This window comes from Mauremys mutica, chromosome 8 (genome assembly GCF_020497125.1).
Source record: "Mauremys mutica isolate MM-2020 ecotype Southern chromosome 8, ASM2049712v1, whole genome shotgun sequence".
Lineage (NCBI taxonomy): Eukaryota > Metazoa > Chordata > Testudines > Geoemydidae > Mauremys > Mauremys mutica.
This window is the reverse complement of record NC_059079.1, coordinates 105238657-105259870: the sequence shown is the minus strand read 5'-3', so window position 1 is coordinate 105259870 and position 21214 is coordinate 105238657. Positions and strand designations below refer to the sequence as shown.

Sequence of the window (21214 nt, the reverse complement as noted above, 5' to 3'; positions counted from 1 at the left end):
GCTATACCAGATCAGACCAGTTACCCATCAGCTCTAGTATCCTGTCTCTGCAGTGGCCTATCTCGATGCTTCAAAGGCTGGTGAAATAAAACAATGCACCTGGCCAATTGTGCAAGACTTTAAATGTGGGAAAATCACCTCCCAACTCTTGTGGCAATCAGCTGATGCCCTGAGGCCAGAGATTTGATCGCTCGTAACTTAGCACGTCAAAATACAATGTCAGTATTGTTCATCAAGTGAACTAACCTCATTGAAATCTAGGCACCAACCCCGGATTCTCTCACCTTCTGTGGCTGTGAGGGTCACAGCTGTGTGCAGTACTGTGGCCTTCCATTTGTTTTCAATATACCTACCCTTATTGTTACTGAGTGAGCCCTTGTTTTCTTCTTCTGAGACATCCCAAAAAATGAGGGGCTGATTGTTCTGTAAACCCTGTCATGTTTGTAACCCTTCTTGGGACTTATTCAGTCCAGGCCGTTCCTTAAAGGGCACGATCAACTTGAAATCCGAGTCAGTTTCAAAAACTGAGCCAGGAATGTAAGTTGCAGGGCTCACACCGTCCTCTGCCATTTTTTGTAGCTCTCCACTCACCTTTTCCTGCTCCCATGGTGCTGTGAGAACTTCCCACACAAACAGCAAAGGTTAAGGTCCTGGTCTGGAACTCTTGAGATCAATTCCCAGCTTTGATGCTCTCCTGTTGTGACCTTGGGCACCTAACTGAGGCTTTGGCTACACTTACACTTCAAAGCTCTGCCGCGGCAGCGCTGCCGCGGTAGCGCTTTGAAACGCTAAGTGTAGTCAAAGCACCAGCGCTGGGAGAAAGCTCTCCCAGCGCTGTCCGTACTCCACCTCCCTGTGGGGAATAACGGACAGCGCTGGGAGCCGCGCTCCCAGCGCTGGGGCTTTGACTACACTGGCGCTTTGTAGCGCCGCAATTTGCAGCGCTGCAGAGGGTGTGTTTTCACACCCTGCTGCAGCGCTGCAAATTTGTAAGTGTAGCCAAGCCTGAGGATCCCATGGGGATAATAACACATCCTTCCCTGCCTCACCGGGCTGTTGTGGGGATAAACCCCTTAACTACTTGGGAGGTGCTCAGACAGGACAGTGCTGGGGGTTATATGAGCAGCCAGAGAATTAAAGGTTGGGGTCTCCATGGAGGGACTCTTATGGCTATGTGGAGTCTCCTTGACTTCCTTGGGACTCTCTGTGCGGATAAGAGTCTCCGCTTGTAGGATAGGCCCTTATCTGATTATGCAGGGGAACCAGTGAACCTGGCTATAGATAAATGTACCGCCAACCGCACGTGTTCAGAAATCATGAGTCAAGCCCCCGAAATCATGAGACTGGCTTAAAAATCGTGGGATTAAAAAAAATAACATTGACATTCTTTTTATTTGCCTCCTGGCACTGACTCATTTTCAAGCTTCTCTCCACATCCATGAAGGCCAGAAGTTTCCTTTTTGTTTTAAATGAAAGCTCAGCTTCTGAGGGAATAACCAGATTCCAGCAGCTGGGGCTTTAAGATCCCAAGTATCATGGGATTTGGATAAAATCATAAGAGCTGGCAACAAGGATGGGGTTTTCAAAAGCCCTGGCCAAGTTGTGCTTCCATTGATGTCAGTGAGAGCTTTATGACGGACTTCAGGGAGAGCAGAAGACTCCAGTGCTGAGGGCCTTGAAAAATCCCATCCAAAGTGTTGATAAAAGAGAACTATTTTTCTCTAATCTCATTAGTTTGTAGTGCTGTTTGTGCAGGAAAAAAAAGGGAAAATATCTTCAGAATCCGCTGTTTGTGCTCAGCAATACATGTAACTAAGCTGCGATCAGCATTGGTTGAGCTGATTCTGCCACCACTTTAGAGCTGGTCAGAAAGTGGTGATGATTTTTCACAAAATTTTGAAATTGCTAACATTCTGCAGACAAATCCATTCAGAATTTTTATCAACATTTGCTGGTTTTCGTTTTGCAAATTTCCGTTTTTTTCCTACCACTGGTCAGAAAATGAGTTTATTTTTCTGCAGAAAATTTAGATGTTTCATCCAAAAAAAAAGAAAAAAAAGGGTTTTGGCTTGAAAAGGAAATTTTCCGAGGAAAGCAGACATAGTTTGTGAAGATTTTGTTGAAAACTCAAGTTTCCACTGAAAAACAGCTTCAACCAAAAATGTTCATTAAGCCCATGATTTTCCCCATTTTCCACCCTTTTTTCCATTTTCCCACTAAAAGTGATTGAAAAGGGGAAAGAAAGAGGGGGAAGAAGGGGACAAATGGAATCCAAACATCAACAAAAATTCAGTTGTGGTTTCATAAAAATAATTGAAAATTTAAAAAAAAATACTTTTTTTGCTGAAAACCCCCCATTTTTCAAACAGCCATTTTTCAACAACAAAAAATTCACTGAAAACTGCCAGCAAGCTCTCCCTGGCATGTTTCATAGTCAAAAACATGAATCAGGCATGTGGCCCTAGGTGCAGCTACCCAAGGAAGACTGATAAGCATTTTCCAGCACAGGTGCAGCTGCAATGGTGCAACCAATGGCAAAACCTGTAGCGTAGGCAGGGTGCAAGCAGTAAGATAATATAGTGGTTAAAAACACCTGTGTCTTGTCAACACTACAGCTTCCATGTTGATAGCCACCCCAATAGATACAAATTTTCATAGGCCGGCTGTGATCAAAAGGTGTATCTCCCCACTATGGCAGAGCAAGGCAGATTTCTCACCTACTGGCAATTTTAGGTTAACAAATTGGTTTAAAAAGAAAAATGAATTGAAAAACTCGGGGCTAAGATCTGCCCTTAGCTGTGCAACCCCGCTGAGATCTAGGGGGGTGCCTGGGAGGTGGGGGTGGGGAAATGAAAAGCCTTGTGAGCTAGAAAGATGTAACCTACCCTTTGGCCTCTGTACAGCTAAGACTCATCAGAAGTTCCAAAAGGCTGCCGTTTGTCTCACTGTTTCCTTGTGTAACCCGCACACCTTCTGGGTGTGGCACTTGTAATGCCGACAGACCTTGGTTGTCTGTGGGTGGGGTTGAACCAGGGCCCTCTGGAGCTTTGTGCATGAGCCTCTACCACATGAGCTAAAAGCCAACGGCCTGTTAGCTAAGGCTGTAGAGCAGACTCATTTAACTCTCTCTCTCTCAGTGGTCTTGGTGCCACTAGATAGGACAGAACACCACACCCCAGAGGTCCTGTTGGTACCCAGGAAGTGGGCGGGTTACATACTCTCCGCACTGAGGAAGCACATCCTGAGCTTCAAACAGGGCTGACGGGGGGGAAGCTGGTACAAATTACCAGGGCCGGGCTTCCCTGGCTTTGTCAGCCCTGTTTAGCTGGTCCACCCTTGCTGGGGGGCCCGAAAATTTTTTTCACTGGGGCCTGAACCTGCTCTCAGTGGCTCTGGCTTCAGGAACTTCCCAGTTGAAATCCTGGATGAGCCCCCATTTGTAATGCTGACAGACCCAGGACATTAGCAAGTGGGATTGAACTGGGGACCTCCGGAGCCTAGGGCAGAAGCCTCTATCGCATGAGCTGAAAGCCAGCTGGCACTGAGCTAAAGCTGTAGAGCAGACTCATTTAACTCTCTCGCTAAGTGGTCTCTGCCCCTACATGGGACAGAACACCACACTCAGGAGGTGTGTGGGTTACACTTGTATTCCACTGTCCACCTGTTGTATCCCCCTGTTGTCTCTTATCTTATGCTTAGCTTGGAAGCTCCTTGGGGCAGGGGCTGTCTTTTTGTTCTGTGTTTGTACAGCACCTGGCACAATGGGGCTCTGGTTCATGCCTGGGCTCCTGGGAGCTACCACAACACAACCCATCAATACCAGTAACGTCCCAGGTGCCTTTTCAGCCTTCAGCTCCTCCATGATCAGAACAGGATTCTCCCCCCCGTTCCCCATCCCTCCCCCCAGCACCTACCTGGTTCCTAGTTAAAAACAACCCCTGCTCTTTTAAGCTGCATTTCTGGATTTCATGGCAATGCTGGCTAATCTAACAGTAAAAAGCTCTGCCATTATTTGGCTCTGAGGCTTGGGAGTCTGCCCAGCTCTGACACACACACACACACACACACACACACGTGTTCCTTTCTCCAGAGTGAGAGCAGCGCCTCTCCTCCTCCCCTAGTCGGTCAGGGAGGGTTGGAACTTCAGGGAACAAGTTACACCTACTGCAACGTTCTTGCTAGCTGCTTTCAACCTGTGCTGCAGGGATTTCAGCCAGCAAAATCTCCTCTTGCCGGAACTTCTCTGAGCGTCTCCACTTCACAGCCACCATGGATCTCCTGCAGCTTATGGGGTGCTGCACAGTGACCGAGGACTCGGCTGAGGGGGCAGCAAGAGGATAAATTTCAGGAGAGGTCTTTCCTGCTGCAACAGGTAAGGGCACGCTGCTCACTGCTTTTGCAAACTCAAAATGACTCAGGAAGCCCTGTGCAGCATGGTCTGGGGGGAAGCCCAGGGAGGATGGACAGATCTAGGATTGTCAGAAAACCGTGCTTGTATGTGAGTAAATAGATTTAACCTTCAATTTGAAACAAACAGCCCAAGCCTAAAGATACATACTTTTAGCAGAAAAAACACCCAACCCAACCAACACCTTTTTGTTATCCTTTCATTCTTTCCCTTGCTCTTGTCAGTCCTAGTAGGAGGAATTGTGAACTGGGCTAGGAAAAGCTGGGGTACAATGTTTGCATTTGTTGCCCCGGGTTCGAGCAGGGCAGTAGCCTTTTCAGTTCATTCCTGTAAACTTTACCAAGAGTTCGGGGCAGACCGTCACATCCGGTGAATGGACTCCGTACAGCAGCTCAGATTGAATCCCTCAGGGAATGCGAGCGAAACGAAAATGATTTAACGATGCATTGTGTGCAGGCTGTATCTACACCATGCTTTTCCTTCTCATTTCCCTGTTACGCTACCACGAGGGCCAGCTCTACTGGAGCCCTAGTGTAGGCAAGGCACTGGCATTTTTGCTACCCTGACAGCTAACTGCACTCAGAGTGAATCTAGACAGCAAGGTGATGAAGATGCCAGGGCCCCTTGCACCTTGCCTACCCTGGCGCTCCCACCTCTGTCGCTGATAGGGCTGCAAAGGTGGGAAATTAAGGAAAAAGCTCAGCGGAAGCAAGGCCTCGGTGTTTGCTCTGCATTTACGTAGGTGTGGGCACATATAATGTGTGTGTGTGTGTGTTTGTGTCAATGCATGTATGATTCTTTGGGCATTTATGGAGGCCTGATAGCAATCTACACCTAAATCCCTTTGTAAATGCAGATCAATGGACATGCAGCTGTTCTTTCCCCAGCACACATGTTGCACTGCAGAAAAGGGAAAGAAGAGAAAAAGGGGCACTTGTGCACTTGCAGCATGGAGATAATATATGAAAGCCCTTAGCAGCAGCAGCAGCAGCAGCAATCAGGTAATTAACCTCCTGAGGGAATTAAAAGCAGACCAGGTGGAATGCAAGAATCCATAAGGACAAAGATCACCTCTCCAATGACATCTGTTGCTTGGGAGAGTTAGAAAAAAACCTGACTCAGTGGAGCTTTCTACTAAAAAAAAAAATGCTATAACGTTTACAAAAGTTTGAAAACTCTTTATTTTTCCGTGATTCCACCAATTCACCGGTTGATGGGCACTGGCACATACACCGGTGGCAAGCCCTGGGGCTGCTGCCAGGACTGTAGGTTAGCTCATAGTTATCTGGGCCTAAAGTGGTTAAAAGTGGCACTGGGTCTGAGGTGGGACGGGGAAGGTGTCTGCATAGGTAGTATGGATGCTTCATGGTCCCAGCGGCATCATTTGCAGTTTGCCGCTTAGAAGCCTTGCTTCTCCCGGCCACTCCTAGATCCAGGAACCTTCCATGCTGCGGAGGGGATGACGGCCGGGTGACTGGGCTATCCAGCTTCTAGCTAGTGAGGCAAGTCCCACTGCGAGGTCAAGAATGAAAAGCAAACACTTTGTACCCACCTTTGAGGAAAGTTGGGCAGTATCAGCATTTAGTGATGCTGAAGTCATTTGACTTCTTGTTGTGCTACCTTATCACCTCGTAATATCCAGCACTATCTGGCTTATCTGAAGTAGTTCAGGGACATCAGACTTTGAGATAAATGAAGTTGGGGTAATTGGGGGATCTATTGTGTAAAAGAACCAGTGTAAGATTTTATTCTGGAGTTACAGGCTGGATCTATACACTGCCCTTGTTTGCATCACCTACACACGCACACAACCCCCTGAGAATCCTGAACAGTTTTTTTAAAATGAACCCAAACTGTACGCTCTGCAGGGGCCATTCTTTGCCGAAGCACTTCCCACCTGCTAATATTTTTACTCTGAGGGAACTTTAAAGAGGAAGCTTTTGCAGAAGTTGCTGGGTCTCCTGGCCCTTTCAACAAATAAGCATCACTCTTCGGCGGAGGGGAGAAAGGAGTAACTAACTCACACCTGGAATCAAACATCTATTAGAAACCAATTCATTTTGCATTATGCTCCGTGGATTTTTGTTGTGAGCATGTGTTTATTTGTGTTCATTCCTGTGCATAGGTGGGGTGTGTGTGTGTGTGTGTGTCTGTGTGTCTGTGCATATATCAGTGGGTATTCGTAAGTCTCCACCAGTGCAAACGCATAATAGGATTAAGAAGCATCAGACCTTTTTTTGGAAAAGCCAGTGCCCCATTGTCCTGTTAGAAGTCTGATTAGCTGAACAAGCAGTTTGTCCTCTCTGCTGCGGTTTTCCTTGGCAGGCGGGCAGGTTTGTTGCAAAGAAACTTTCCTTCCTGGTTCTTGGAAGAAAGAGCTGGGCGGTGTTCGAAGAGGGCAGAGCAGATTGTGGGGTATTTTTAGGAAGCAGAAAGGTTTGTAGCTAGGAAATATTATGGACTGATCATGGTTTAGATAGAAACTGCAAATAAATTCTTTAGGTAGAGACACTGTAGATATAGTAGGTATGTCATACTTAACAGGTAGGCAGAGACTGCATTATAGTTATTGCTATATGAGATACATATATCTATTCCGAAGCAATAGGTCGATGTAGAGAGAGTGTGAATAGAGATCTACTGCTCCATATCGATCTACTCTGGATAAATATTGTAGGTAGATGGCTACGCTTTAAAAACCTATCTTCAGTAGACAGTGCAGAGAGAAGTCCCGAGGAGACACCTCTTGCTATTGTAAACCAGGTTGATAAGATCTCATTAAGACAAAGTGTGACTGTGACAAGCAGCCCATTGTGACTACCTGCAAACATACCAGTCTCTACGGTTAGCTTGCTGTCCCCACCACATTTGTCACCGATCACACACTGTCACATACGCAGATGGTGAACTGTCTGGGGCAGGGACTGTCTGTGTTATTTGCTTGTACAGCATCTAGAAATACACCTCTACCCCGATATAACGCGACCCAATATAACACAAATTTGGATATAATGCAGTAAAGCGGCGCTCGGGGGCGGGGTGGTGCACTCCGGCAGATCAAAGAAAGTTCGACATAACGCGGTCTCACCTAGAACGCGGTAAGATTTTTTGGCTCCCGAGGACAGCGTTATATCGGGGTAGAGGTGTAACTAGTGAGAACGATAGTATTACAGCTCTGCTTGGGGAGACGATCCCCCTGCATTTACTAATGGCATGCAGGCCTGGTATTTTTATAGGCTATCTGGGCAGCTATTCCAGTGACTGAAACATCTGCCCTGTGGAATTTTACAGCACACGTTTCTGTGGAACGGCTCCCCAGAGAGCTGCCAGTGAACCTTTTGCAGTGCGCAGCTGAATTTGTTGACTCATCCCCATTACCCTACTTTACACGCACGCTCTGAACGCAAGGAAGCGTCTGGAAGAACCAGTGCAGAGGAGTCAAAGCTGCTGTAGACCGAGCAGAAAATTGGCTTGATGGGGCACGTGTGTCCTGGGACCAGAACTAACAACCAGCAGGTGAATTGGGTTGCTGACAAAGAAAGTCGGCAACGGAGATGGGTCATATAAATTATATCAATCAAATGATATCCCCGGGAGAGAATCAGAATTCTCTTGTGAGTCTGTTTGGGATAGAGAGGCTGGAAAGGAAGCGTCAGTGCTAGCAGGATGTCTGCACGGCAATCGGGAGGTGCAAATACAGCACATACGACGCATACCTGAGCTAGCTGCGAAAGGCTAGCAGCGTAGCTGTGGCGGCACGGGCTAGCCCCCTTAGTGCATGCTGGGGGTCGCTGGAGGGACTGTACTCCGATCGCTCTCCATGCCATCCCCTGCCCTTGCCGCCACGACTAACCTGCTACCCTGCTTGGTCAAAGCTAGCTCAGGTATGTCCACACACGCTGCTGTCACACCTCCCAACCGCAGCGCAGATAGACATGTCCTGGGTTCCAGATCCCTTTTCTGGGGCCAGTCCTGCAGGCAGATGGGAGCTCTGTGCCTAGGCGGTTGGCAGGAGTGACTCCCAAAAGATTCTGGACAAGTGGTTTTTAAATAAAAATAAATATGAAATAAGGTGTTAGCAGCCAGAGCACAGAGAGACAGGAGATAAGTAGCTTATGTTCGATGCACCAGAGAAAGGGGAGCCATGGCGTAGCAGGTTGCAAACAGAAGCGTGACATACTCAAAGTGATCAGCTAAGAAAGTTATCTTTGCAGCAGTGATTTGAATGGACGTGAGTGGGGTGAGATTGCAATTGTTAAGGCTAGAGAACGTAGTAGTAATGGATACACAAGATGCTGAGCGTTTTAGCTGTGTGGACGGATCAGAAAGGCCATAGCTTAGAGCTGTTATGCAGGAAGAATCAGCAAGCTTTAGACACAACCTGGATGTGAGGCTCCAGCCAAGGGAGTGCTATCACCCCAACCAATTCTCATAGGACTGAGGAAGGCCCTCTGAAGAATAAGGTGGCTGTTGCTTAAATTAAATACCTCCCTAGTAGGGAGTCATTTATCCACTTGCAGGATGTTCAGCATAGCAGGAACAATTATTTAATGGGTCATTCCAACCTCCGTCATAAAATGCACCCGCACCAGGTTTTAAATGATCAGCCATGCTGTTCCTGGCTGTTTAGCCATCAGGAAATGATTTTCAGTGCTCAGGCCAAGCTATTTTAAAAACGCTGCTTGTGATTGAAAGGCTCTAGAAGGTAGCGGGATTGTTGTGAAATTAGCTATACTCTTACAGGGGGAAGGATAGCTCAGTGGTTTGAGCATTAGCCTGCTAAACCAAAGGTTGTGAATTTAATCCTTGAGGGGACCATTTAGGGATCTGGGGCAAAAATCCATCTGGGGATTGGTCCTGCTTTGAGCAGGGGGTTGGACTAGATGACCTCCTGAGGTCCCTTCTAACCCTGAGATTCTATGATTTAGAGGGATGCTGTCCTGTCAAGTCTGCCCCAAACACACTTTCAAATTACATACAGCATTGCTGACCCCAAATGCTCAAAAATCATGAGTCAGCCCCCCACAAAAAATCACAAGATTGGCTTAAAAATCCTGAGATTCTAAAAATAATAAAACCGGGGCTCTTTTTATTTGTCTTCTGGTGGTGCTTAAGGTTCACATTTTCAAGTTTTACTTCACAACTATGAGGGCTGGAAACTTTCTTTTCTTTTAAAAATGAAAACAAAGATTCTCATGTCAACACATGAATCCAGGAGCTGGCGCTTTAAGAAAAGCCCCAAATATCATGAGACTACATTCACGATAAAATCATGCGAGTTTTCAACACTGACACCTAAGACTCATAGAAATGGTTCCATCACATTGTTTTTATTTTTTAAAGTCCAGTGGAACCTTTTATTAAATAGCAACAACCTGCCTCTTTAGCCCTGGTAACTCAGACATGACAGGATTATGCTAGTGCATGAGCACAGGGCAGTGAAACTGACTAGAAACCATCTAGCTACAAGATCAAATTGACCAGCCTTTTTAACATTGACCAAGCAGAGAAAATGGCAAATTGTAAACAAACAGCATGAATCGTGAAAAGTAAATCAGATTTTTTTCAAGCGGGTTGAGTGTTAATCAAAGGTGGTGTTAGTGACATGGATAAATGTCCTCTTTAAAAATATATACTTTTTAATCCTACATTTTCTATATAGAACAACAGTAATTCTTTTCTGGTTGATTTCATTTTGCAATGTTTGGCCCTAACTGAATTTCTCGTGCTGTGTTCCTCCTGTTCAGGTACATACTGAGCTAGGAGAAGGTGCATTCCTGGAGTCCTTCCCCCCTCAGGCTTGGCTCCCACCTTGCTAAATAATTTGCTCCCTTAGCTCTGTCCCGTCTTCCTTTGTGACCCTTGCACTTTAGAACCACAATAAAACTGACCCTGTCATTTGTAATTTGAGCAGCTACAGGGCTTTTCCCCCCTTACAACCTTTGGCGAAGAGGTAGGCGTGTGTCTACCTGTTTGTCCTGTGAGAAGTCTTCTGGTCGGGCTTTCTGCAAAGTTTTAAAGTGAGTGGGAAATGAAGGGGAGGAGCAGGGCAGGGAATATATGACATAGGGTGGGTAGATATCCTGCAAGAAATAAAAACGGGGGGTACTGAGAATGGGACTCCCAAATCCAGTCTTTCCTCCAGGTCTCATGGAAAAAGGGCATTTCTAGGAGCAGAGTTCAGGTTGCAGGCAGGGTGCATTTCTAGGAGCAGAGTGCAGTCCAGGCCCTTATGGTAAAGAAAGCAAACAGAAGGTTTGAGCAGACCCTGTGATTTCCTGGACAAGCACACAGTAGTTTATACCTCTGAGGATTACAGTGACAATCATCCTCCCCCTGACTATACACCTGAGTACCACAAAGTGGCTACGCAGATAAGGCGCCTCCTTTCTGGGGGCGCGGAGTTTGAGACACCTAGGCCCAGAACCTCAACGGTATTTAGGTGCCTAACTCCCATGGGCCTGATTTTTCAGAGGTGCTGAGCAGCCTCCCATCCCAGTGACTCCTGCTGAAGCTGTGGGGGCTCGACCTGTCCAGACCTCAGGGAAGTCTTAGCAGGGAACCCAAAATCTAGGCACCGAAATGAGAGGGGCTGTGATGCGCATGTGTCGTACAGTGGCAAGAGGTGGAATAATGCGATTTACAGCTTGAGAGTCAGGGATCCCTTGTGAACGTTGTGGGCCTGCTGCGAGGTATCATTACTCTGCAATGCACTTACACCGCAATATAGCTTTATTTTTCATTTCTAAGGCTAGAAAAGAGAGAGCGTTGAGGACTAGAGTTGGTAAAAGAAACATAGGAGGGGGGGAATCCACAGGAAACTGCCCCCTTCATCAACATTTCTCTCGTTCGAAAATATTCAAGGCAGGCAGCAGAAATGGGGCTCAGTTCGTCCCATAGACTGCAGTGGAGTTCCCTGAGGGATGAATTCAATTCAACAGCTATGTTCAGTGTTAACTTGCGTGGGGTGTTTTTTCCTGCTTCTCTTGGGGGAGGACAGAACTCAGGGGGTTACCTGGCCCTGACCCCCGCCTCCTTTCTGCAAGACTAGCCCCACTTTTCTGAGGCACCCCCAAAAAGCAGGCAAGCTCTGTACCCCACATTATGTCTTCCCTTGCTACTGCAGAAGCACAAGCTAGCATCACTCTGGAAATTACCAGAGGCAGTTCACAACTTTTCTTTATGTCAAATGCTTGCTGTGAGCCACACAGGGTAACTGGGCCTGGCCTTTATCGTGCAGCTATTAGTTATCATTTAGTTTCCGCATATCAAAAGGATTTCCCCCTCTGAGCCTCATCACCACACCAGTCTCTTCTTGGACACGCTTTTAATAAAGAGTCTAAGATGGGATATTTAATTCAGGTTCACCAAGATCGTTCCTCAGTTAAAATGTAGCCTGACTAAAAGCACGATAGAAGGGTTTACTAGATACTTCTTGAGTCTATAAGATTCAACCCTTCCAGGAATTCTGATCCCCTCTTGGTCCTGGTGAATGAAGCTGAATCGCCGAGGAATGATCTCCTGGCATTCAGCTTCTGGCACTTTAACAGGGAGCGATGTACAGAATGGTAGAATCCCTGCAACTGTCTGTGCAAGGAGGATTGTGGAAGCAGAGCACAGTAATGAAGACTTTAGTGCTGTCAGGCCTTCTGCAGGCAGAGAGCAGAACCACATCCACCTCCCATGTGCGCCCAGGTAAAGGCCTCAGGAGGTGAATGGATCCTGAGAAGGGAAGTAGGTGAAGGGGAGAGGATGTGAGTTTTGTCTGCTGGGCAATAAACAGCTTCCCTGGGACTGAACGTGAAGTGCCCGCTGTATGTCTGGGGCTGAAAATCATGGTCCAGGGTGTGTGATTTAACCCCCATAGACAACTTTTTCCACAGCCAGGTGTACAGCCCAGGTCACAGTATTCTTGTGTCACTTCTTGAGTCACTGCTCCGAAAGACATGGAAGGGATTTGTTTTTCTTGCTTCCTATAGAAAATAACCTGCCGAAAAGTGTGTCCGTTTTGAATATTAACATTTAATAGAGAATAATGTCACTCCTATAGAATCCTACAGGGTAATCGAATCACGGAAAGGATTTCATTCTCTATTAATTTATAGGCAAAACCCAGACCCTATGCAGGACACTACACCCCTAAATCATGATTCAGGGATCCCTGAACTAGGCAGCAGAAACCTCAGAGTTATGTACTGCCCCTCACCTTAAAGCCTCTTCTCCCTTAATGCCCTACTCCCTCACCAGGCCAGTGCAGTACATCCTGCACACCATTTCCTGTTTATTGTGATATTAAATTCAGTTTATTTTACACCCTTCACATACACAGCCTAATCTGTAGGGTTTCAAAGTCACAGAAACCTCCTACGGTTCTGCAGGGCCTTACTGGTTCCATTGCTGTAAAATTCTATCTGCCTTTTCCTAAAGGGTTTTCCACTGAGTCCTAGGATAGGCCATAACAGACCAGTTTTGCTCCCATGGGCAATTCATTTTCCCCAGCTTTCTGGCTGAGCTTTGTCAGTGCTTTCTCAGGTGTTCTGGTTCCATCTCTGAACCATTTTCTTGTGAGTCTAGTCCATGTGAAAGGTATCAGGTAAGCAGTTCCAGGGACAGAAGTCATGCCTGAGCATCAGCAGTGTTGGGGAATCAATCCTTTTGCTTCCCATCGCATGTGATCTGTAGAAACCTGACCCGCGGGAGTGAGAGGGTAATCCCAGCTGTGAGCCCACTGACCTCTGCTGACATTAGGGTGCCAACAGTGGTGGTGGTTCTTCAAATGTGGACACCTGTCCACTGGGACCTGGTGACTGGAGAGCCACCAGATTCATTGCACGTAAGAACCTACCAAACAGCTAATAGCTAATGGTAACTTTTGGTCATTACCAGCCTGGGCTTGATTTAAAGCAGCAACAAAGAAGCCAAATGCTCTGTTTCCTGTTACCAATGGCCTGTGAAGACCTTCCACTTCTTCAGGAATGAGAAAGAAGGGGACCAGGGAAAACCATAATAGGTGTTGGAAGGGAAGGAAATGCAGCCTAGAGAAATCAGATGCAAAATGGCCACCTTAGGGCTGCAGCTGCTTGTTTCCAACTCCCAGAAGAGCATGCTGGGAAAGGCTCCTATAAAAGGGTGAACCTACACTAGGGAGTTTAGTAGCCGTGGGACAGTCACAGTGATTATAGCTCAAAGGAAACCACTGAAGCTAGAGATCTGAGTGGAGGCATCTTGAGGATTTTAGAGCTGGATTCTGAGATAGTTAAGGGTTTTTTGCGTTCAGATTTGTTTAAAAAAACCTGCTGCTTCCTATGTTTGAAGTTTAGTACCAATGTACCGAACCCTAGAACACACAGTCTCTTCACAACAGAACATTTCTTTTAAGAAGGAGGGAGTGAACTTTAACAGACTTGCAGCACCATATTCTATTCTATTCTATTCTATTCCATGCTCCTCTCTGCAGTAGCTGAGCACCATCCAGTAATACATTAACCAGCATGACGACACATCTGTCACCTTTGTTTTCTCATCCTCTTTTCCTATTCCCACCTACCCACAAAAAAATAAGAAAAAAATCTCCAGCTAGTTCCACTTCATATGCTCTGAGGAGATCTTTGCTGTCTGAATTATATGCAAGCTTTGTAAGAGAAACAAAGTCCTCCCAGGATGTTTCTGGTTCCTTTCCCTTCCATCACATTACCTAAGTAAAAAATGACCTCACACTTGGAAGCTCCAGGTGCTGGCTTCCTAGGGTGACCAGATGTCCCGATTTTATAGGGACAGTCCTGATTTTTGGGTCTTTCTTATATAGGCTCCTATTACCCCACACCCCTGTCCCGATTTTTCACACTTGCTGTCTGATCACCCTATGGCTTCCAGAAACCATCTGACTGAACCTACCAATGTGGCTAAAGCCTAAACCTAAAGCCTACCCAGCACTGAGGAACCCAAGGTGCTGTGCCACACCTGAAGGGAGAACAGAATAAACGAAAACTGCATTGAGTCATCTCCTTGCACTGGAAAGTTAGAGCTCTAGTGCAAGGGAAAGGATGGCCCCATAACACTTCACTGGAAGGGGCTGGGTTTTTTAATAGCACTGACACCATCCGCTCTTTAAACTCTATGTATCTCCTTACTCCTGCCCACGAATAAACCAAAAGACAACCTGAGGGTGTGACTAGGTTAGGGAAATAAGAGCACAGCAGTGTTATTCACGCTATGATTTTCCTGCATGCTCAGCTTCAAAGTTTCCCCTTTTGGAGAAGTCCAATCAAATTTAATAAGGAAGACACCAATAGGTGCCATCAATATTTAGTCGGGGTTATAGAAATTACTCTGCAAACCTATTGAATTTGACACAAGATGTTCTCCTTTCTATAGACTTTTAAAGTCACCCAATAGAAGAGATAGGATTCTCCATTCAATTCTATAGAATGGTTAAAAATAACCCCAGAAAGATTACTGCTTTCTAGTAAATTCTATAGGGCTTTGTCCCAAATGAACCTTAGCTCGGTAGTTCTCACAGTGTGGTCCATGGATGCCTTCTTTGTAATCCGCAGAAAGGAATTTTCAGGAGGACTAAGCCGTGGGAGCGTGGAGTGTTGGAAAGGCAGGTGGGTCCATGAGCAGTTCTCTTAGGAAGTGGTCAGCAGAACGAAAATGTTAGAGAACCTCTGGCTTCAGTGACTGGGCTTCCCTTGGGCCCACATGTGGGAGAGTTTGAAAACAGGGATTATTGTCCACTCACAAAATGAAAAGGGGGAAAAATCTATAGGAATTTCATTGCTATTTCAGGAGAGCAGGAAGGGAACATTCTAGTATTGGCTAAGTGCAAAATTCCACTGTCACATTTGCAAACACAGCTTCTATTGACTTTAATGGGAATTGCACAAACACACACGCGGGGTTAGAATTCGGCCACAGTTATGTATGTAAAAATAATATCAGTGGTTGCGCACGCTGAGATAAGGGTAATTAAATTGACTGCTTTAGGGCATAGGTTAATAACGGCGGGAGTCAGGAGGAAAGTTTTGCCATATGCTAAAGCATTAGGCATTGGCCCTGCTAGAGAAAAGATACCAGACATGAAGGTTAATGGTCTGGTGCCATTTGGAAAATCCTACCTTCTCTCTCACTTTTTCTTTTATTGCTGGCTCACTCTCCTCACGTGTATTGTATGAGACAAAAAACTCTTCCTGCTTTGCAGTCCTATGGGACACACACACACACTCAAACACACCCACATGTCTTCTTTCTAGGTTCCACCATTAAAACGTTGCGAAGGAGCAGCTTCAGACAAGTCCCTACACGTTGCCAGACTCTTTCGCTCTCTTAAGTAGCAAGCAGATCTTTTAACACAGTGCTCAGACTTAGAAGAAACCGCATGTCTCCCTTGATAGATTAGCCTTGTCCTCCCAGGACTTTTTTAAGCACACATGTGTTGCATCATTTGCTCAGGACTCAGTGAGTGTCGAGTTTTCTGGAAATGAAATAATATAGTAGGAAAAATTTTGCCAGCTTTGTACCAAATCCACATGACATTGGCTTTTGCTTCTCATTCTGATATTTGCACTTCCCTGTAACCCATGCTACATATGCAATAGCTAAACTTCAGTTGTCTTGTTCCAGAAAGGAAGGCGCACCAGTCAATTAGACTGCTGGATGACAGACCTTTACTTATTCATGAAGGCTGGGTATGAATGATAGTGTCTAGTGGACAGCGCTTTACTAGCCATCTCAGCTGACATACATGCGCACAAACTTGGGTTTGGTTTAACTATGAAATTGAACCAGTCCTGTCTTTTAAAGAGATGAATCTTGAAAAAGCATCTGGAAAAACAAGTCCTTCTTGTTTAAATTAGTAAGGTGCCAAGCAAGTGGCAGGTACTTGATATGCAATTTGAATTTAAAAGGGGAAGGGACAGTCCCAGATAGTGATCTCCTGGGATATCCAAGAGAAATAGAGGCACCTAAAAATATCTTGAATTATCAGTGAATATCCCCAGTTTCATCCCCTATGCAAAGAGAAAAGCATTCGTCTAGCTTTATAAAAAATACCCTGGCCATTTAAAAACCATTGTCACCCTTGCTAATAACATTTCTCCATATTAGTTACACATCTGCTGCCCTTCAGTCACATCACAGTCACATTCATGATGATAATGTTATTAATCCACAGACTCAGGTGTAATGCTAGTGAAGGAACCTGGCAGCAGCGACAGTAGGATTGTACCTGCCGCAGAAACACTCGTGTCTTGGTACTCAGCAAGAGGAAGGAACCTCAGAAAGCACACAACAGCTCAGTGAGGTTTCAGTAAAATATGGGACATCGCCTCAGCAGGATTCAAAGAAGGACTGAACATTTATAGGAATAAAAAGATCACCCTGAGTTGTAATAGCTAGTGCTAAAAAAAGAGAGTTTTGGAAGGGACCGAAAACCTCATGCACCAGGGTTTAATGCAATCTCTAGCTACTAGGGATTAGGATGAGATTAGGGCAGATTGTCCCACATCTCCCCACGGTGGAGTTTCCATGAGGCACCTGGTGCTGGCCACTGTCAGAGATAGGACACTGGACAAGATAGACCATGGTTCTGATCCAGTCTGGTAGCTCCTGTGTTCCTATTTTATGACATTTGCTGGAGAGTGATACTGTTTCTTTAAATCAGGTCCTGCTGGATGTGAGCATAATGCATAGTTCAATTACATCCTTACCTTGTGTTGCATCTTCTTTCGTGCTGTAACATGCGAGATTTAATATAACTGCCCCCATCCATGTTAGCTAACAGACTAATTGTTCGTTCTTTGCCTCCCTTCAGGACCCAAGGAGACACCCCGCCTCACACACCATGGCCGTTGCTACAAAGAAGCGTGTCCTGAGCTCTGCTTGTTTTCTGATGCATTGTCTGGCCTGCGTAGGGAGCTCCGAGAAAGGCAACTCCTCCCCCTTGCATTTTACCCACCCCTTTTATAACGCCACAATCTATGAGAATTCGGCCCCCAAGACCTATGTAGAGAGCTATGTCAAAATGGGCATTTACGTGAGGAACCCAGAGTGGGCCGTCAGATACAGAATAGCTTCCGGGGACAGCGACAGTCTCTTTAAAACCGAGGAGCACACGCTTGGGGATTTCTGCTTCTTGAGGATCAGAATGAGGAGCGGGAACACGGCGCTTTTAAACAGGGAGGTCAAAGACAATTACATGTTGATAATTCAAGCCACAGAGAAAGCCTTTGCCTATGAAGCGTGGGCCAAAGTGCTGATCCGCATTCTGGACAGGAATGACTTGAAACCTCTCTTTTCACCCCCCTCGTACAAAGTCACCATCAGAGAAGACACACCTCCGAAAACTGCCATCACTGTGGTCAGCGCCACGGATGCTGACGTGGGTCAGAATGCAGAGTTCTATTACGCCCTCCACACCCGCTCACACTTGTTCACAGTGCACCCCACCAGCGGAGTAGTGATGACGTCCGGGAGGCTGAATGGTACATACCGAGGGAAACACCAGCTGCAGGTCCTGGCTGTAGACCGAATGCGAAAAATCTCTGAGGGCAATGGATTCGGAAACCTAGCTAGTCTGGTGGTCCAAGTGGAGCCATCTGCCAGGAAGCCCCCAGCTATTACCTCAGTGACAGTGACACCAGCTGACTCTGCTGAGGACCTCCTCTATGCTACATTGTTTGTGGAAGCTAGTGGTTCAGAACCCGTGATCGATTCAGTTGATATTGTGGCTGGAGATCCAGGAAGGCATTTCAAAGCCATGAAATCCTTTGTTGGGAGCAATGAGTTCATGATTGTGTCAACCAAAGAGATCAACTGGTTGGCTAACCCCTTTGGTTTCAATCTAAGTCTGCAGGCCAAGGACAAGAGCAAACCACCTCTGTGCTCACAGATTAGAGTTATCCACATACCTCCTTCCAAGTATGTCTCTGCCAGATTTCAGCGGGAAGTGTACAGAGTCCAGCTCAGTGAATTTTCCCCACCTGGGAGCCAAGTTGCTATGGCTAAAATCACTCCAGTCTTTCCAAAACTGAAGTATATTTTGAGACCCACCGCCGACAGCACAGGGTTTAAAATCAACCCTCAAACCGGGCTCATAACTACAGTCAGAACGATGGACTTCCAAGACCAGTCTCACTTTGAGCTTGAAGTTACAACGGCCAACAGTCAGGCCTATGCCACTGTTGCCATTGATATCATTGATTGCAACAACCATGCTCCGACTTTTACTCAGTCTTCCTACCGTGGCACCTTTGATGAAAACGTCCCGCCTGGCACCAGTGTTTTAACAGTGCAGGCTACAGACCATGACCATGGGGAGAATGGCTTTGTCACCTACAACATAGCCAACAAGAAAGCAGTTCCATTTGTTATTGACCCATACTCAGGCATCATCTCCACCTCCAAGCCAATGGACTATGAACTGATGCAGAGATGGTACCATCTGCGTGTGTGGGCATCAGACTGGGGATCCCCCTTCCGCCATGAGACTGAGATTTACGTTTCCCTCATTCTGAACAACCTGAATGACAATGCCCCAGTGTTCGAGAAGGCAAACTGCAATGGAAGCATCCCACGAGACTTATCTGTTGGGCACCCCGTGGTCACAGTATCTGCCATTGATGTAGATGACCTGCAGCACGTAAAATACCAAATCACGTCTGGCAATGAGCTGCAGCATTTTGACCTGAATCCCGTCTCTGGAGTCATTTCCCTTAGAACCTCTCTCAGAGATCTTCCTGCTGGGCAGTCACCGCTCTATTCTCTGAAAATAACTGCAACAGATGGAGAGAACTATGCTTCACCTACATCTGTTAACATCACTGTGGTCAGCCCAGGCTTCCCAGTCCACGTGGAGTGCGAAGAGACGGGGGTGCTGCAGCAGCTGACGGAGAATATAATGCACTCCATCGAGTCTCTGTCTCAGGACCAAGGCTTGGAGGAGGAAACCTCTGTGAACCTGTATCATGTGAATCATCATGCACCTCAGTTTGATGACAACTTTCCAAGGTCTATCGATATCATGGAGACTGCCCCAGTCAACTCAACCATTGTTGACCTTGCAGCTGTTGACCCCGACCCTGGCTTTAATGGCAAACTGGTCTATGTGATCACTGGTGGAAATGAAGACAGTTGCTTTACAATTGACATAGAAACGGGTCTCCTCCAAGTTCTCTCCCCTTTAGACCATGAACGAACCAGCTTCTACATCCTTAACATTACTGTGTATGACCTTGGCACTCCTCAGAGGTCATCATGGAAACTCTTGGCGGTGAATGTGTTGGATGCCAATGACAATGCTCCTAAATTCTCACCAGGTGTGTATGGGGTGGTGATACCAGAAGATGTAACAACAGGGACAACTGTAGCACAGGTGAAAGCAGAAGATGCTGATACAGATGACAATGGGAAGGTAAAATATTCCCTCCTAGCCCCCACTGATAAATTTGTCATTAACAGTGTCACCGGGGAGGTGACGGTGACTGGTCCCCTGGACAGAGAATTGTGGCCTCACTATGTGCTAAAAATAGAAGCCAGGGACCAGCCTAGAATGGGCCACCAGCTGTTTTCAGTCACTGATCTGGTTGTGACTTTGGAAGATGTAAATGACAACTCCCCACACTGCATCCCAGCCCTGAACCATGTGAAGGTCCCTGAGGACCTGCCCCTGGGGACCATTCTGCTCTTCCTGGAAGCCTTTGATCCTGATGCTGGCTCTGAGGGAGAGGTAAAATATAGTCTTATCAACAACGAGGAGAGGACATTCCACATGGAGAGGCAGACAGGGGCTCTCCGGGTGGAGAAAGAGCTGGATTATGAGACAAGAAACTTTTACAATCTGACCATACAAGTCAGCGATGGTGGGAGGCCCATCTCTCGCTCTTCATTCTGCCACGTGGCAGTTGATGTCCTTGATGTCAACGAGAACCTACACCCTCCTCGCTTTGCCTCCTTTGTGTTCAGCGGCAGGGTTCAGGAGAACAGCCCCGAGGGCGTGTCGGTGATGACGGTAACAGCTCAGGATGGCGATAAAGGGAAGGATGGAGAACTCCAATATTTCATCCGAGAGGGCACTGGCCTGGCAGTCTTCCGCATTGAAGAGGATACAGGTAATGATGGGCCAGTGTAAGGGTATGTCAGGGGGCACCGTGAAGATTGGTTTAAATGACATCCTGTGGTTGGTCTGAATTTTGACTCACCAGAACCTTTATGTATTCTGTTTGCAAAGTCCATGGGCTCAAATCATCCTTGCTCGTGCAGGGAAGTGGAATGTGCAACCCCATGAGTTGGCAGGGGCAGCTGCTCCCAATGGGAATTCACCAATGTGTGGATCTCCTGCCTCCCTACGGGGTTCTGCAAGGGGGAGATACCTTGCAAGAGCAGCCAAAGTCCCATAACAGCCCCACCACCTGAAGCTGCTCGGGGATGCTTGGGATTGGTGTATGTCCCAGACACACTTTCCCTGCCCCCTTCCTGGTTTTCATTGCCCACATCCAGGACTGCCTGGGCCAGCCGCAGGCCCCACAGCACAGTGAGGTTTGCATGCACCTTGTTCAGCTGGACTGATAGGGTATTAATTCAAGAGTCACTTCAGCCGTCAGGGTCTACAGCTGCAGCATTTCACACCTTTTTCTCCCCCTCCTCCACCCAACAACCCCAAGGTGTGCAAGCTTCATGTCTGAGATAAGCCCTATCCCATGCACCAGATTCAGTGCTGAGACTCAGATCTCCTGCCTGGTAACACAGAACTGCTAATGGACCACACACACATTCCAGCCCAGAGTTTCGAAGGGGATTGCTGTGCATGTT

At 46.7% G+C, this 21214-nt stretch overlaps 1 protein-coding gene and 1 long non-coding RNA gene across 3 annotated transcripts in view; one reads left to right on the top strand and one right to left on the bottom strand.

Moving 5' to 3' along the window:
* Positions 1 to 4180: 4180 nt before the first annotated feature.
* The window catches only part of LOC123376740, a 31554-nt gene continuing 14520 nt past the window's right edge, over positions 4181 to 21214 (bottom strand). Inside the window, exon 3 of one of the 2 annotated variants that reach the window (XR_006581918.1) lies at positions 4181 to 4318. This is a non-coding gene — a long non-coding RNA (uncharacterized LOC123376740). Of the gene's footprint in view, positions 4319 to 9998; positions 10638 to 21214 lie in introns of those variants that run through there. The other variant, XR_006581917.1, reaches the window with a different exon arrangement.
* Positions 17250 to 21214, top strand: part of FAT2 (FAT atypical cadherin 2) — a 67469-nt gene continuing 63504 nt past the window's right edge. The window contains exon 1 of the mRNA XM_045029001.1: positions 17250 to 20514. Within this exon, the coding sequence (XP_044884936.1) occupies positions 17250 to 20514 (3265 nt within the window). The remainder of the gene's footprint in view (positions 20515 to 21214) is intronic.